The sequence below is a fragment of the Natator depressus genome, chromosome 1 (assembly GCF_965152275.1).
Source record: "Natator depressus isolate rNatDep1 chromosome 1, rNatDep2.hap1, whole genome shotgun sequence".
Lineage (NCBI taxonomy): Eukaryota > Metazoa > Chordata > Testudines > Cheloniidae > Natator > Natator depressus.
This window is the reverse complement of record NC_134234.1, coordinates 46529293-46545738: the sequence shown is the minus strand read 5'-3', so window position 1 is coordinate 46545738 and position 16446 is coordinate 46529293. Positions and strand designations below refer to the sequence as shown.

At 45.3% G+C, this 16446-nt stretch overlaps 1 protein-coding gene across 2 annotated transcripts in view; it reads right to left on the bottom strand.

The window, feature by feature from the left end:
• MTUS2 (microtubule associated scaffold protein 2) overlaps window positions 1-16446 on the bottom strand; it is a 470923-nt gene that overhangs the window by 21478 nt on the left and 432999 nt on the right. For both annotated transcript variants that reach the window (XM_074959063.1, XM_074959073.1), the window contains 2 exons: window positions 15036-15250; window positions 4028-4133 (listed from right to left, as the gene is read on the bottom strand). In XM_074959063.1, the coding sequence (XP_074815164.1) occupies window positions 4028-4133; window positions 15036-15250 (321 nt within the window). The remainder of the gene's footprint in view (window positions 1-4027; window positions 4134-15035; window positions 15251-16446) is intronic.

Genomic DNA, 16446 nt, shown 5'->3' with positions numbered 1-16446 from the left:
TCTATAGGATGAGGAAACAGGTTGCAGAGTTCAACTAACATAGAGTAGATGGTTCTGAATTGTGTTTCTAAAAGGCTGAGCACAAACCTAAGCAATATTACTTAATTCAGGAATGTAATAGAAAAATCTAGTACAGTGGTACAGGGTGCACTAGGCCAAGAGATCCCTTGCTAGAGGCTTCCATGTCCTGCCACACCCATCCCAAGAAAGGAGCAGTAGAGGACTCCTCCAAGCAGCCTAGAGTGGCTGCAGGGGAAACAGCCAATCAGAAAGGCTGCAGGAGGGCCATATAAAAGAAGCTCCAGAGCCAGAGACAGTTCCTTGCTGGAGCTAGAGCAGTGGCTCTCAGCCGTTCCAGGCGACTATACCCCTTTCAAGAGTCTGATTTGTCTTGCGTACCCCCAAGTTTCACCTCTCTTCAAAACTACTTGCTTACAAAATCAGACAAAAATACAAAAGTGTCACAGCACATTATCACTGAAAAATTACTTACTTTCTCATTTTTACCATATAATTTGACTCTGTGTCTGTCACAGAGGTCATGGAAGTCACGGAATCCATGATCTCTGTGACTTCTTCAGGGTCCAGTGTGGCCCCAGGGCCACCTAAGCAGCTGGCTTTGGGGCCAGCTGCTCAGGTGGCCAACAGGACAGCCACACCAGCTGCTGCTGGAGCAGCCCCGGGAACAGCCACATCAGCTGCTGCTACTGTGGCCCCCGGCAGCAGTCCTGGAGCAGCCATGGTCCACTGGCCACAGCAACGGTCCCCGGGCAGCTGGACAGAGCAGCCATGGTCCGTGGCCCCTAGCAGCGGTCCCTGGCTGGCCATCTGGAGCAGCTGCAGTCCACAGTCCCGGACAGCTGGTGTCGCAGGCCCTGGGTGCCCCCCCTTCCCCCAGCAGCAGCCCTCCCGGCTCCCCCCTAGCAGTGGCCCCCATGGATTTCCCCCAGCAGCACCCCCACACCCTCTCAGCACCCCCCCCCCCAAGATTTAATCACAGGTATTTTTAGTATAAGTCATGGACAGGTCACAGGCTATGAATTTTTGCTTATTGCCCGTGACCTGTCCCTGACTTATACTAAAAATACCCGTGACTAAATCATAGTCTTACATAGAATTATTTTCTTACATAGAATTATAAAATAAATCAATTGAAATATAAATATTGTATGTATACCTCAGTGTACAGTATATAGAGCAGTATAAACAACTCATTGTCCGTACGAAATTTTAGTTTGTACTGACTTCGCTAGTGCTTTTTATGTAGCCTGGTGTAAAACAGGCAAAAATCTAGATGAGCTGATGTACCCTCTGGAAGATGTCTGCATGCCCCCCAGGGGTATGTGAACCCTGGCTGCGAACCAGGGAGTTCAGAGGGTGTTCAGAACAGGAGTGCAGATGCTGTTCCTGGTTGGTCAGAGGGAATTGCAATACCATAGACAGCTCAGTGCTTGCAGGGACCAGGGGAGCGAGGAAAAGCTCCTGCCTGGCTGCTGGGCCTGAAATTAGATGAGTCCTGAGGTAAGGGTGAAGCTTTGGTGAAGGCTGGGGCTGTGGGGAAGTGGCCCAGGGAACTGAAAGCAGTGTAATTAAAGAGACATGATGGCATGTGGATGCTATTCTTATGGTCCCTGGGCTGGGACCCGGAGTAGTGGGTGGACCACACGTCCCCCACCCATAGCCACTGTGGAACTGGCCTACAATCGGACAGCAATAAACCCCCAGAAGGGGAACTGAACTACTTAGTGGCCCAGCTGGGGAGCTAGGAACCAGAATAGACTATGAGGGCGAAACTATTGCCTCCAGGCAGGAAGCCCTGGGGGTACGGCCTGATACTAGGGCCAGGACTATTTAAAGACAGCAGACACACCCAATCAGAAGGGGTGCTTGAGAGAGGTGGGGTGCCAAGCCGTTACATAGTTATTTAAATATTAGGCATCCGGTGTTTGTGTGTGTAAGAGAGAGTGGTACCCCCTGCATATCAATCCACACAAGAAAATTGATGTGTTTTGTGTTTTATTCTGAAGTGCCTGTGTTCTGATTGTCTGATCAGATCACATGGACACACAACAATAAGGCAAAGGATTGAGGGTAAAATTTTCATAAGTGTCTAAGTGACTAAGAAGCATATGTCTATTTTCCAAAGAGATTTAGGCCCAGATTTTAAAAGGTATTTAGGTGTTGCTCTGCTCAGCACTGCAAGGCCTAAGTTATTTTGGAGCTTAAATCTCATTTTCAAAAGTGAAAGTCAAGGGGACTTAAGTTCCTGAATGCCTCAGTCACTTTTGAAAATGAGACTTTGGTTCCTAAGTCTCAAGGTATTACAGTGCTGATCGGAGCAACATCTACATATCTTTAAAATGCAGATCTTGGAAACTTAATTCCTATTGACTTTCAATGAAGTTTAGGCTTCAAAGTATCTATATCTCTCTTGACAATGGGATGTAGGCTTCTAAGACAATGAACATTTTTGAAAATTTTACCCTAAGTTCTGGATCTCCATTACCTGGGAATATCACCAATACAGACAGAATTCAGCTCTCAGTTGCAACTATGCAGCTCCCTGTGACTTCAAAGGGAGTCATGCATTTGAATCCCATTTGGCATAATGCAGACTTCTCATACTGTGAGATCCTGAGTGGTGCAGAGAGTCGCCAAGTGAAGCTATGGGAAGCTGAGTGTTCAGCACCTGGTGGGATCAGGCCTGAAGTTGTTCACAGTTTGCTGATCACAGCATGACAGTTCCTTCCAAGCTGAGTGAAGGATTCCTCCCATGCAGTATTTTGGACTGAAATGCACTGGAGCACTAACTGCTTCCTTTTTTAGCTCCCTTTATAGGTGTTTAATGCTACTCACTGGTGGGCTTATATACAACACCATTAGCACCAGGGTCTTCATTTTAAATCATATCACGGCTGCATTCTCCAAAGCAGCCGTTTAATTCCTTTTGTCTCCATGGTTAATGCTCACCATCCTTCACAGCCTAAGACTATTAGCTAAAACTAACATTTCATTTCACGAAAGGCCTGACTGTGCATGGTCCCCAGTACCTCTCAATTCTCACTAACCCCCAGAGAACGGAGGGCAGGTGTCACCTTGCAGGGTCCAGCTTGACATTAGCAGTGACATGTCTAGTTTAAGGGTGTAACCATGCTGCCATAAAAACAATTGTCCTTTCATTATTCAGGGGTCAAAATCATTTGCACATACTGTAGGTATCTATTATACACCACATCAATCAGTATAAATTCCCTAGAACTGGCCAGTAATGTAGGCTTATGACATTATTCTCATCAAAGCCCCTGGTGTAATAGAAAAGCTGGCACGCAGTTTTACAAAACGAAGGGGAGGAATTGGTGACTACACTGGGCTGGATACTATGTGCCTGCCGGGAGCCTCTCTGCAGTGACAATGTGTGCGTAAGGTCTTGCATTTCGATAGTGGCTGATCAGGAAGGGGAAGGTGTTGGGGAGCAGCCATTCTACAACGCTGGCGCCCATAGCAATAGCCCTTAACTTACCCCTGGCAAAATTAAACCTCTGCCCATTGCAGCACTGACTCTAAAGTGCAGAGTTATTCCCTGCCCTGTATTTTTGAGTGGGTTCAGTCTAATTTTAAATGTGTACAACAATGATGTTTCCATTAAGAGTGACTGGGGTCCTCCTGTGTTCTGGAGTGGATGTAGGGGTATACTAAGCAATCAAAAGGCATGGGTTCTGCCTTTTCTAGTCAACCCCTATCTTAAGCATTATGCATGTACTGAGGTGCTTTTCTGCTCTCGTCCTTGGCAGCAAAGACAGCCGATGAAGGTTTATAGGGTTTCATTGTGGAATATAGTTTCCTCCCTTTATCACCTCCCTACAGTGCAACTACATAGAGAGAATTCAGTCCAAAGTTAGAGGGCCAGGGTTATTGGTCAACTGTGATTTTGTCATCTGATGGGGATTAAGGAGCTTCAAGCCTATCTCACAGCACTCCCAACTCTAGGACTAGGATGGCTCCATATGTATAAGTGTCCCAGGATTACCTTGAACTTTGTTGTCATGCTCATCCTGGAGTACTGCAATGGCAACTGTATGATTGTTTTCTATCTCTAACATTGCAGCTTCGTGAGTGGCTGAAATATCTTCCACCTGTTCAAAAGACAACAAAATGAAGTTATGGACAGAAAAATATTAGTGCTATGAAGCACCAACAGGAGGAACTATCAGAAAACACCAGGGACGTGGAAAATTACAGATGACATGGATTGAGTGCAACAGTTCTTACGTTATCGAGTGTAATGATTAATTGCAGAAAGTGTGTTATGACTCCCAATTTTTTTTGTTATGTCCATGAGACCCAGGAGTGAGAATACAGAATTACTTGACTGCAATATTATGCCAATCAGTGGCTAAATAGGCAAGGAGGTGAATATATTAAGAAGTGGTTCAACAAAGTGCACTTTATTCTTCAGCTTCCATTGGTGGATCACACACTGGTTTATTTTTGATATGATAATGACAATAAAGAATAAATATATATAAATAAGACTAATGGGAGTTTTGTCTGAATAAATCACATAGGATTAAAACCTCTTAATTTAGCTGAAATTCATTCTTAGCACCAGAGATGGGCATCAAGTCAAATATAATGGAATTGTGTCATGTAGCTGTTATCAAAACACAATGCTCATAAAAAAATCAAGTAAAACAGCCTCAGCCTTTTGAATATTCATTCATACTTGTCCGGTGACAAATAGTCACCCTCTCATTCTGATTAACTATTGCAAAGATTCTACAACTACATTGTTTCTTGTGACAGCGCTGATCAGACAATTAATCTACCACATAAGACACTGGAATCATTTCAATCTCTTTTACAGGTGGCTTTCCCCTGCACTTTATATTTTGAGTACAGTTAGTGTTCTTGAAAGGTGTCAGGTTGGCACCCCTGGAGACTGATGCACCTGGCATCTCTATGGAACAGACACATCACAGGCTGTGACAAGATAAACTGTGACAAGATAAACTTCTCCAAATCGTTCTAACCTGGAGCTGGAGGAACTGCCTCTTTGTTTGGTCTCCATGCTTGTTCAAACCTTAGTCTACAATGGTGCCATGTAGTATCAGTTGCGGTGGTGGTTTCTGTTGATTTGGACAACTGTCCTAATGGAAATGGACTAGACCCATCAACTCACATCATAGCAGGCTAATGAAAAAACATCAGATAGGAATGAGTCCTTGCCACTATTGACCCAATGACCTAATGCTGAAAAGATCTGTATCCCATTTCCAATTTCCTGGGCCCTCCAGCCTCCTTCAGAGTAATTTTCTGATTGCCACATATAAAGGACTATATAAGTCACTTGCTCTTCTGGGCTTTGTGAGTTATAATGATCACATTCCCTAATCAAACATATTCTCTTGTGTTGTTTTGTAATGTGGTATATCAATTGTATTTTTTAGAGTGAAACAGCTGTTCACTGTGAAGTTGCTTCATGCACACAGCTGTTTTATTTACACAATGTTAGATTAGAGAACAAAGACAGAGCCACAGAACTAGTGTGGATAAGAATAAATGTTTTACTACATTTAATCATTCAAAATATCTAAGTTAGCTCAGCCATTAGCTGCCACATTTCTAATTAAATTAGATACATTTACATTTAGAATGAAAAATATACATTTAGTTTGGAATTTGAAATTATACAAACTTGTCTTAATGATAACGAGAAGAGACAGTGCTATAGTTAAGAATTATTCAGAAAACAAAGAGGGATTTAGTTGCTGAGATGAGCTCTAAAGTGTGAGTGAGTAGAGGGCTGGGTGGCTTAGTGAGCTGGTAACAGGGGCAGCTCTATCAATTTTGCTGCCCCAAGCAGTCGCCGCCGAATTGCCGCTGTGCACGGAAGAGCGGCAGGGCTGCTGCTGAATTGCCGCCGCGGGACACGGACTGCTGCACCATTCTCAATGCCACCCCAAGCACCTGCTTGGAAAGCTGGTGCCTGGAGCCAGCCCTGGCTGGTAATGTGTATGAATACCACCAACCCCTTCTCCTAGTATGTATATTCTCTTTGTTTGTATGTCAGCCTATCATATGTCAGCTCTGAAGCACTGCCAGAATTCTTTACCTTGTGCTTGCTTAAATCTTTTTTCATGCCTTTCTTGCTTTCTGTATGAACAACACTCCATTGGAATGATGATGCTAAATCCCTAATCTTCTGAGATCTAGGAAACAGGAGCAGAGTTCCTCTCGCCACCAGCTTCACTGGCAGGTTCCCTCTCAATGAAGCCAAAAAGCTAGTTTTTAAAAATTTCTCCACGGATTTGCCCAGCCTACACTTCTGACTCCATACCCATTTTCCTTCTGGCTCCCATTGTTCTCCCATTGTGGCCTCCTCTGCCACTTTTCATAGTAGGTCGATTCTTTCGCACATGGCATCAGATCTCCTGGGTTCTAACCTCAGGTCTACCACTGACTCACTCATTAATCTTGACAAAGTCACCTAACCTCATTTTCCCATCTGTAACAACTACCTCCCAAAGGAGTTATAAGGCGTAAGAACGTAAGAATGGCCATGTGGGGCCAGATCAGTGGTTCAGAAGACCTGTCTTCTGACAGCGGCCAATGCCAGATGCTTCAGAGGGATTGAACAGAAGATGGCAACTGTCGAGTGATCCATCCCCTGTCATCCAGTCCCAGCTTCTAGCTGTCAGAGGCTTAGGGACACCCAGTCCATTGGGTTGCAACCTTGACCACGGTGACCATATTTCCTATGCTGAATACAGGACACCTGGTAAAATTACTTGTCTTCAAGAGAGTTCAATGACAATCCGTCAGAACTATGCAGTACAAATGTTCAAATTAACATCAAGTTGATTGAGCCCCTGTTAAAAGAAATACTGCGTACTTGGATTCTTTTTATTTACCTTCTTATCTTTAAGGCTTTATGGTTCACACGGAGAGAGGTGACACACACACACTCCCATACACCTCTCTTACACGGGTTGTGGGGGTGACCGACTGACCTGACCCTCCCTGCCTGGTGCCCTCTGCCCTCCATGCCTGGCTGGGCCTCTGAGATGGACCCGCCTCTCCTGGTACCGGGTGCCACATCTTCCCGAGGGAACACGTGTGGGGGCATGCCAGGTCACATGCCCCCACTCCCCAGATTTCAGCCAGGGTTCAAACCAGAATGTGGACTGTAGCAGCCTTTCAGCACTGTGTGGGAGGGAAGGGACAGGAGCTGCTTCCAGCCATGGGGGGAGGGGAGAGGAGGTTTGATCTGGCCCATGTCTTTGCAGAGCTCATCTCTTTCCCTCCCCACCCCCTGCCAGCTACCCTGTGGCTGGAAACAGCTTATCCATTCCTGCCCACACAGTGTGGAAAGGCAGCTAACACCTCCAGCCTGCAGCTGGCCACCGACATAACCCAGCCGCCTCCTGTCCCTTGGCTACAGCATGGGCAGGAAGGGGTTAAGCCCTAGCATTGTGCACCAGGGCCTAGGGAATCAGACTGGAGGGGCTTCAGCGAACTGGGCCAGACAGGTGGCTCAGCAGGGGAGGGTGCCTGGGGGACGGAGCAGCCCCACACTCCTGGGCGGGAGGAGGCACAGGTGAAGAAGCTCTAGGGTAGTGCCCTGCGACCGAAGCCCTAGGATAGTGGCGGCAGGGCTCCAGAGGGGATTTAAAGGGCAGGGGTGGTAACGGTGGCTGGAGCCCCAGGGCCCTTTAAATCCCCGATGGAGCCCAGCTGCCGCTACCCCAGAGCTTGGGCAGCAGGGCTCAGGCGGGGATTTAAAGGGCTCGGGGCTCCGGCTGCCGCTACCACAGAGGAGCCCCAAGCCCTTTAAAGCTCTGCCAGAGCCCAGAGCCCCGGGATAGCAGTGGCAGCTGGGAGCCCCCAGGGCTCCTCAGTGATTTAAAGGGCCCGGGCCTCCGCTGCGGTAGCGGCAGCCAGAGCCCTGGGCCCTTTAAATCGCCCCCGAGCCCCGGGGCTCCCAGCCGCCTCTGCAGCTGGTAGCTTGGGGGTGATTTAAAGGGCCCAGGGCTCCCAGCCGCCACTACCGCAGCTGGAGCCCCAGGTCCTTTAAATCTTGATTTAAATCTAGGCCTTTGGCAGCAGGGCTCCGGCGGGGATTTAAAGGGCCGGGGCGGTAGCGGCGGCTGGAGCTCCGGAGACCTTTAAATCCCGCTACCCCAGGGCTTTAAATTGCCGTCTGGGAAAGCCGGTCCCGGTACGGTGCACCGGCTCTTGCCAATACGCCGTACTTGGGCGTACAGGCTTACTTTCACCTCTGGGACATTTGCAGGAAGGCTTAAATATGGGACTGTCTCCTTAAAAACAGGATATCTTGGTATTCATCTCTCTTTGAAATGTACTGTGAATGCTGGAGGAACAAGCAAATTGCCTTATGTTAATTCGTATAGCTAAGTACCGGTGATGGACCTCCTTCAAAGTCATCCTAATTACCCTTTCCCCCCACCCCCAGGAACTCCAACTTGTCAAAAAGGACATGAAATTGTATAAAAGATCCTTGGGTCCTGATCCTGTTCATCTCAGAGCTGCTTAGGCTTCATCAGGGAAAATTTGAGTCGCAAGACTGAGGTCCCAGTTATGCTGGTACGCCCTGAATATGATATTTGAACATTGGACTATAACCTATGGACATTTCTGAAAGAACTCTTTGCAACTACAAAGCTCACCATCTCTGCTATGAATCTGCACTTCAATGAACTGAACTCATGTTTGTATATATATTGATCTTTTAACCATGCTCTCTCTCTTTTGTTTTTTAATAAAGTTTAGTTTAGGTAATAAGAATTAGCTGTAAGCGTGATTTTGGGTAAGATCTGGAATATTCATTAACCTGGGAGGTAACGTGTCTGATCCTTTGGGATTGGTAGAACCTTTTCTTTTATATGATGAAATAAGGTTTTCAGAAATCATCATATTTGACATGGGTACCTGGATGGAGGCCTGAGACTGGATCACTTTAAGGGAACTGTGTTGTTGGGACTTCTGAGTAACCAGTAAGGCAAAAAAGAAGTTGTTTTATGCTGGCTTGGTAAATCTAAGTATTGGAATACCCACCAGATTTTTGGGGATTGTCTGCCCCATTCTTTGCAGTTCACCCTAATTGTGTGACCACAGCTGGCCCTCACTGGGACCCCAGTCACATATGTGTACCTAGCAAAAACTGCATGCAGGCTAGCCTACCCAAGCTAGCTTGAATCCACCTATTGCGGGTAACAACAGCAGTGAAGACAGTGTAGTGGGGGCTTCAGTGTGGATAGTATGAGCCTGGCATAGACCCTGGGTACATAGCTCGCTAGCCCACTCTGAAGCCCATGCTGAGCTGTCTTCAGCACTATTCTTACCCATGCTAGCTTCATTCAAGCTATCTGGGGTAAGCTAGACTAAGTACAGCTTTTGCTGTGTACACATACACAGTGTCAACACCGCTTCCCGCCCCCGCGGTGGTACTGGCCCACGTTCACACTTCCAGGAGAAAGCCCACAGGCAGACAAAATCTAGAGCAGGCCGGAGGACAACAATTCTGTTTCACGACAACTTTCGAGGTTTCAAAGTTTGTTTTCATTCCACATTAGAATGAAACCAAAACCTTTCCAATGTTTTTGGGCGTGTGTCAAAACGCCCATTTTCAGACTAAAGAAGTCAGGTTCTGGACTGGGGTCTCTCTCTCCCTGGTCAGAAATGACCAGAGATCCATAGGCCTCAAAAAACTTCCAGTTAAGAACTTAAGTCAAAATCAAGAAATCTCCAGGGAATTTTTCAACCTGGACAAAACATGGTACTTCAATGAATATATATTTTGTGGAACATGTTTTGACCAACTCTACTAAAATGCCAGCAAACCCCACCTGTAGTTTGACACTCCTTTACTTCCTGGAGGATTGTCCCCTCTTGTGGGAAGGTTTGGGGGTGGAAGAGAGGGTAGGGGCTGAGGTCTACAAACCCAGTGGACGCCTAAGATGAATGAGGACAGCAAAATTGGACCTCATGGACTCCAGGGGGTCTCAACTCCCACTCGGGCAGCACTGCTCCTGTAAGCTAACCCTCACCATCCCTGCATCCTACCCTGACAGAAGACACATGAGAGGGAGTTAAAGCTAGTCCAAGAAGCAGTAACTCTAGGCATCTTTTCCATTGAAAATCCTTCTGTTAAGAGAGCAGCTGCCCTCTATACTGCCGTCTCCTCCCACCCCTGAGTCCCTACCAAAACACACAGGTGGTGGGGAGAGAGAGAGCCCTGCTGTGTTTGGGGATGGGGGAGCACACAGTGGAACATGAATGGGGGGAAAACACATTGGAAAGCGCCACAGGGAGCCCTTTACAGGGCTTCTAGAACATAAAAAGGGGAGTGGGAAAGGAAAGCTTGAATAGTCAATGGCAATCTTTCTTCAGAGAGCACCAGATAGACCAGTCAGAACCCACAGTACTAGAAGAATGAGGGGAATAGATAAGACATTAGAAGGGTTAAACTGAAGAAGTGAGGCTAAATGATAATGCTATTTTCAGAACAGCAGAGCTAGAGGCTTTGAGTATCTTTAGCGATCGTGGGAGGGAAAAGGTCCAGAGCAGGGAGCAAAGAGGAGTGTCTGGCAAAGAGACAGATAGACAGACTTACTTCCATTACTTCAGATGGCAACAGTGTGGAGGATTAAACCATAACAGACTGGGAAATGAGCAAGATAAAGATGCTAATAGTCCAATCCCAGAACAACCTGTCTGACCTGAGTAAGAGCAAAGCACCATCCTGCCCAATATCTCTAAGAGCTGCCCAAGAAATAAATAGAAACACAGCACTGCAAAGAAAACAAAGAACAAAAAACAAAAAAACCCCAAAGCTTAAATCCTCAGCAACTGAAAACCTCCCCTATGAGTTCCTGAACAATTAGTAATGTCTGATAGTATATAGACTTCACAACAAGACATCTTTAACCAACAAAAATGACTCAACATAAAGGGGTAAAAACAACAAGAAGTACAGGTTTCAGAGTAACAGCCGTGTTAGTCTGTATTCGCAAAAAAGAAAAGGAGGACTTGTGGCACCTTAGAGACTAACCAATTTATTTGAGCATGAGCTTTCGTGAGCTGATGTTATTAGGCCCTGTGATGGTGTCCCTTAATAATGCGTTGGAGGGGTTTTAGTTGGGGGCTGAAGGTGACGGCTAGTTGCGTTCTGTTATTTTCTTTGTTAGGCCTGTCCTGTAGTAGGTGACTTCTGGGAACTCTTCTGGCTCTATCAAGGATCTACAACCTATCCTGAAGGATGACCCAACACTCTCACAAATCTTGGGAGACAGGCCAGTCCTTGCCTACAGACAACCCCCCAACCTGAAGCGAATACTCACCAACAACCACATACCACACAACAGAACCACTAACCCAGGAACCTATCCTTGCAACAAAGCCCGTTGCCAACTGTGCCCACATATCTATTCAGGGGACACCATCACAGGGCCTAATAACATCAGCCACACTATCAGAGGCTCGTTCACCTGCACATCCACCAATGTGATATATGCCATCATGTGCCAGCAATGCCCCTCTGCCATGTACATTGGTCAAACTGGACAGTCTCTACGTAAAAGAATAAATGGACACAAATCAGATGTCAAGAATTATAACATTCATAAACCAGTCGGAGAACACTTCAATCTCTCTGGTCACGCAATCAGAGACATGAAGGTCGCTATCTTACAACAAAAAAACTTCAAATCCAGAGTCCAGCGAGAAACTGCTGAATTGGAATTCATTTGCAAATTGGATACTATTAATTTAGGCTTAAATAGAGACTGGGAGTGGCTAAGTCATTATGCAAGGTAGCCTATTTCCCCTTGTTTTTTCCTACCCCCCCCCCAAGACGTTCTGGTTAAACTTGGATTTATGGTGGAAGTGGCCCACGTTGATTGTCATGCACATTGTGGGGAGAGTAGTCAGTTTGGATGAGCTATTGCCAGCAGGAGAGTGAGTTTGTGTGTGTATGGGGGTGGGGGAGTGAGAAAACCTGTATTTGTGCTGGAAATGGCCCACGTTGATTTTCATGCAGGTTGTAAGGAGAGTGGTCACTTTGGATAGGCTATTACCAGCAGGAGAGTGAGTTTGTGTGTGTGGTTTTTGGAGGGGGGTGAGGGGGTGAGAGAACCTGGATTTCTGCAGGAAATGGCCCACCTTGATTATCATACACATTGTGAAGAGAGTGGTCACTTTGGATGGGCTATTACCAGCAAGAGAGTGAGTTTGTCTGTGGGGGGGCGGAGGGTGAGAAAACCTGGATTTGTGCTGGAAATGGCCCAACTTGATGATCACTTTAGATAAGCTATTACCAGCAGGAGAGTGGGGTGGGAGGAGGTATTGTTTCATGGTGTCTGTGTATATAATGTCTTCTGCAATTTCCACAGTATGCATCCGATGAAGTGAGCTGTAGCTCACGAAAGCTCATGCTCAAATAAATTGGTTAGTCTCTAAGGTGCCACAAGTCCTCCTTTTCTTTTAACAAGAAGTACGTTTCAGTATAGATAGTAAAAGATTAAGAACGAAGTTAAGGAAACTCTCTAGCTTAAAACACAAAGACCCTTTGACTCAAACTTTCACAACACTTCCCACCACATACTAGGAAATCAATGCTCAGACAGAAGCATTGGGTAAAACAAGCACAGTTGGGAACGATTTAAGATCAATAGCTACAAAAGGATTTAGCAATTCAGAATGGTCAAAACCCAGCAAGAGCACTCCCATCCCTGCCACAAAGGAATCAAACCTTATATAGGAGACTGAAGGAAAACATCCTTGATAAAGACATTAACTAGAATCTGCCATAAGAGATTATCAGTTCATCGGCTGTGAGGAAAAAAAACCCAACAACATGTGAACAGACACCTTCAGGCTAGAAATGGAGGAGCACGGATATTCTCTATGTACATTCCCAGACAAAAAGCCTCCTTTTCCAACAACTCCCTTTTCAGCATGAAGCTACATTGGAGAGCTTGTGGCTATGCAGTTATCCTGGCTAGAGCTAGTCAGGATTCAGAGCAGGATCTTATGTCACCCATGTCCCATGGCCATGTCCTAGCCACTGGGCTATAGGCTATTTTAGGATGTCTCTCTTTCTCCCTAATTTTGGAAGGTCTCATTTTCAACCCGATGCTTTGAAATCTTGACAATTTTCGCAGGATGGGAAGACTGTTTCCTGCCCAATTTTAATCCTGGCAACTCTAGTGCTAGCCCCTCTGGTTGTGAGTCCTAGATGCACGTTTTCCACCATTTTCCTTCTCTGCATACCATCCAGACGATAAGACAATAGGTAGCAACATAACATGGTGCAGCACCCCATCTCTTCCAGGCCAACACTCTAAGCCTCCATAAGGAACCATTTGATAAAAATAAAATCAACATCTCCCCACTTTGTACTTGTACTCTCTTCCCATGATCTCAAAGTGTTTTACAACACACTTGGTACAGAACGTGAATAATATCCTACCCATTTCACAGACAGATGAACTCAGAGACATTGTGTCTCCTTCTCCTTGTCTTGCACCATATGTAGTCATTTACCGTTGTGCAAAGTTAGGGTCATTTTGACTGATTAGTGCTTTACATCCACCTCACACAATTGCAAATGATTACATACAAGGATCAGGGACAGAAAAGTTAGGTGTCTTGCCCAAGATCACTCAGTGTTTCAGAGGCAAAGCCAAGAATAGAAGAACCCTGGAATTCTGAGTTTCAGGCTTTTGCTCCAAACACTAAACTATGAGATACATATTAAAGAATCCAAGTACTGTACATACATCCCTATGTGAAATTTCAGCCAGGAGACCCTGCAGGCAACAGGACTAGGCTGTCTCTTAGGTTTCAGGGTTAGATTCCACCCAGATATGATGAAGATACAGAAATTAAAATGAGAAGAGCCTTCCAAGAATAGCATTTGGTAGGGCAGGTCTACACTACTGCGTAAGTCCATTTAACTTACGTTGTTCAGGGGTGCAATAAACCTTCCCCCCTGAGAAACACAAGTTTTGCGCTGTTCATGCCAGTGCTGTCGGTGGGATACACTCTCCCGCCAACATAGCTTCTGTTTCTTGTTGAGGTGGAGTAATTATGCCGACAGGCGAGCGCTCTCCCACCAGCATAGTGTGTCTTCACCAGATGTGCTACAGCAGTGCAGCTGTGCCAATGTAGCGCTGTAGTGTCGATTTGCCTTTAGTCTTCGGGTAGAGTCTGTCAGGGCTGAAATCTTTTTAACCATATCAATTGTTAATTGTGTGCAATACGAATAATTATTCTAAGTCAATGGAAGGAGTCATTTCCATAAACCACAGCAGAGCATCCTGCTAGCACATCCGATTCTACCACAGTCTACACACGAGTACAGTAATAGGCCCATATGTGAATTAAAATGGCCATTCAGTTAACTTATTAAAAAATAAGGCTAAAAATACTGTGTAATTCAATTTATTTAGGAAAGAAAAAGAGGAGAAATATTTGAGGCTCATAGTCAAAGTTATGTGCTCGGTTAGAGGCAATAATGTCAAATGGTTGAACAACAGAAGTCAGAAAACCTGGATTTTATCCTTTGTCGTTGACAAAACATGTGCCATTGGGTAAGTCACTTCACCCCTCTTGCCCCACTTTATCTATAATTTTAAATATAAGTGGGCAAGCTTCTGCTGCCCTTATTTGTGTTGAGAAGTATCTTACTTACATGTAGAGCCATTCAAATCAATGGGAGTAAGGTACTGCTCATTGTGAGTAAGGGTGGTGGACAGGGCCCAATATTTATATTTGGTACCACACAAGTGAGTTATTTGTAAAGCACTTTAGGATGTGTGAATGAAAGCCATTGTACGGTCAGCAGCATGTGCTTTTCTTTAGACTAGGACGGGTAGGAAACCTGGATCTTCTACTAGTTATCAGCTTGTTACCAATGTCTTCGTACTGGAGAAGGTCATGACATTCAGCTGGCCAGTAACCTGCACAGTAATTGCATTGCTCTATCCCCCTAACATGAATAACTTATGGCTGACCTGTTCCTGGTGCTGACACTTGATCCTCACAAGTTGAAGATTGTGTTCCTCTTGCAAGAGGTCCATTTCGCCCCTGTACTGTAACTGCAACCTCTCCTCAAGTGCACGCAGCTCTTCCTGCTGTTGCCAATGCAGCTTCCTCACCTCCTCCTCAAACCTTCTCTCCAGTTCCTCCTTCTCTTTTTGTAATTTCTCACATCTTGCTGTGTTGAGGGCTGTGGAGAGAAGAAAGCACAATCGGTAAGGTCTGAGATAGTAATTTCTATGGGGCAGGGACCATCTTTTTGGTCTGTATTTATACTATGCCTAGCACAGTGGAGTCCTGGTCCATGACTGGGGCTCCTGGACACCACCACAATACTATCTGTATTAAACAAATAATAACTATGTTGCAGTGGATACAGAAATGATTACCACAGACACGCACATACAGACACTTCAACTCACAATACAGATTTAACAAGGCATTATACGTTGCCTTAGGGAAGGCAATTCTATTGACGTCATAGGTGTTACTCTGGATCTAGAATATGAGTCTAGGTTTCTGATGCCATAATTTTTATTTCTGTTTTCTGATTCTGATTTAATGCTTTGTCTAACAATAATTAATAGGAAAGAAGTGGATTTCCACTGCTCTCCATGGAGACACAGTGAAAAATCATTCTATCTACATGAAAAACTGGAGCCTGGAAAGAAACTAAATAGCACAGTCCTCGTTCAGCAACAAATCACATATAAAAAGAAGACCTTGAAGAAATAAATGCCCACTTTTTAAAGTTGTTTTTGTATTAAGTGGTTTGTGTGTTTCATAGACCTAAGGAATATAAATGTAAGAGCAACATTTAAGGCAACAAGCAATGGTGGGATTTACACTCTCATGATCCATCATCATTATTATTCCTTTGAGTTAAGGGACCATATCAGAACTGCTTAGGGTGACCAGATGTAAGGGACAAAATATTGGGACACATAGGGGAAGCAAAAGAAAAAAGAAAAAAAAAGCGGATGGAGTTGCCGAAGCAAAAAAAAAAAAAACACCGCTGGAGCAGCCAAAGCCGTTAAATGGTGTCCCAACCATGCATCGGTCGGGATGCGGGACAAAAAACTAAAAATCGGGACAGTGCCGATTTTATTGGGACGTCTGGTCACCCTAAAACTGGTGTAACTGGGTGCAACCCCAAAAGAAGTGCCGGTGAAGTCAGTGAAGTTTAACCTGCTTCCACCAGGCCTGAATTTGGCTGTAGGAGCATACAGATATTGTTCCAAAACTCTGAGTACGTCAATGGTGTGGATGGTTCTTTGTTTTCTTCACGCAGCTGCACCAGAGAGTTTCAAAATCCATGTCTGGGTTCAAGCTGAGTGAAGTTGGATAGAACCCACTGAGAGAGCAAGCTTGCTAACTTTTTTGAGA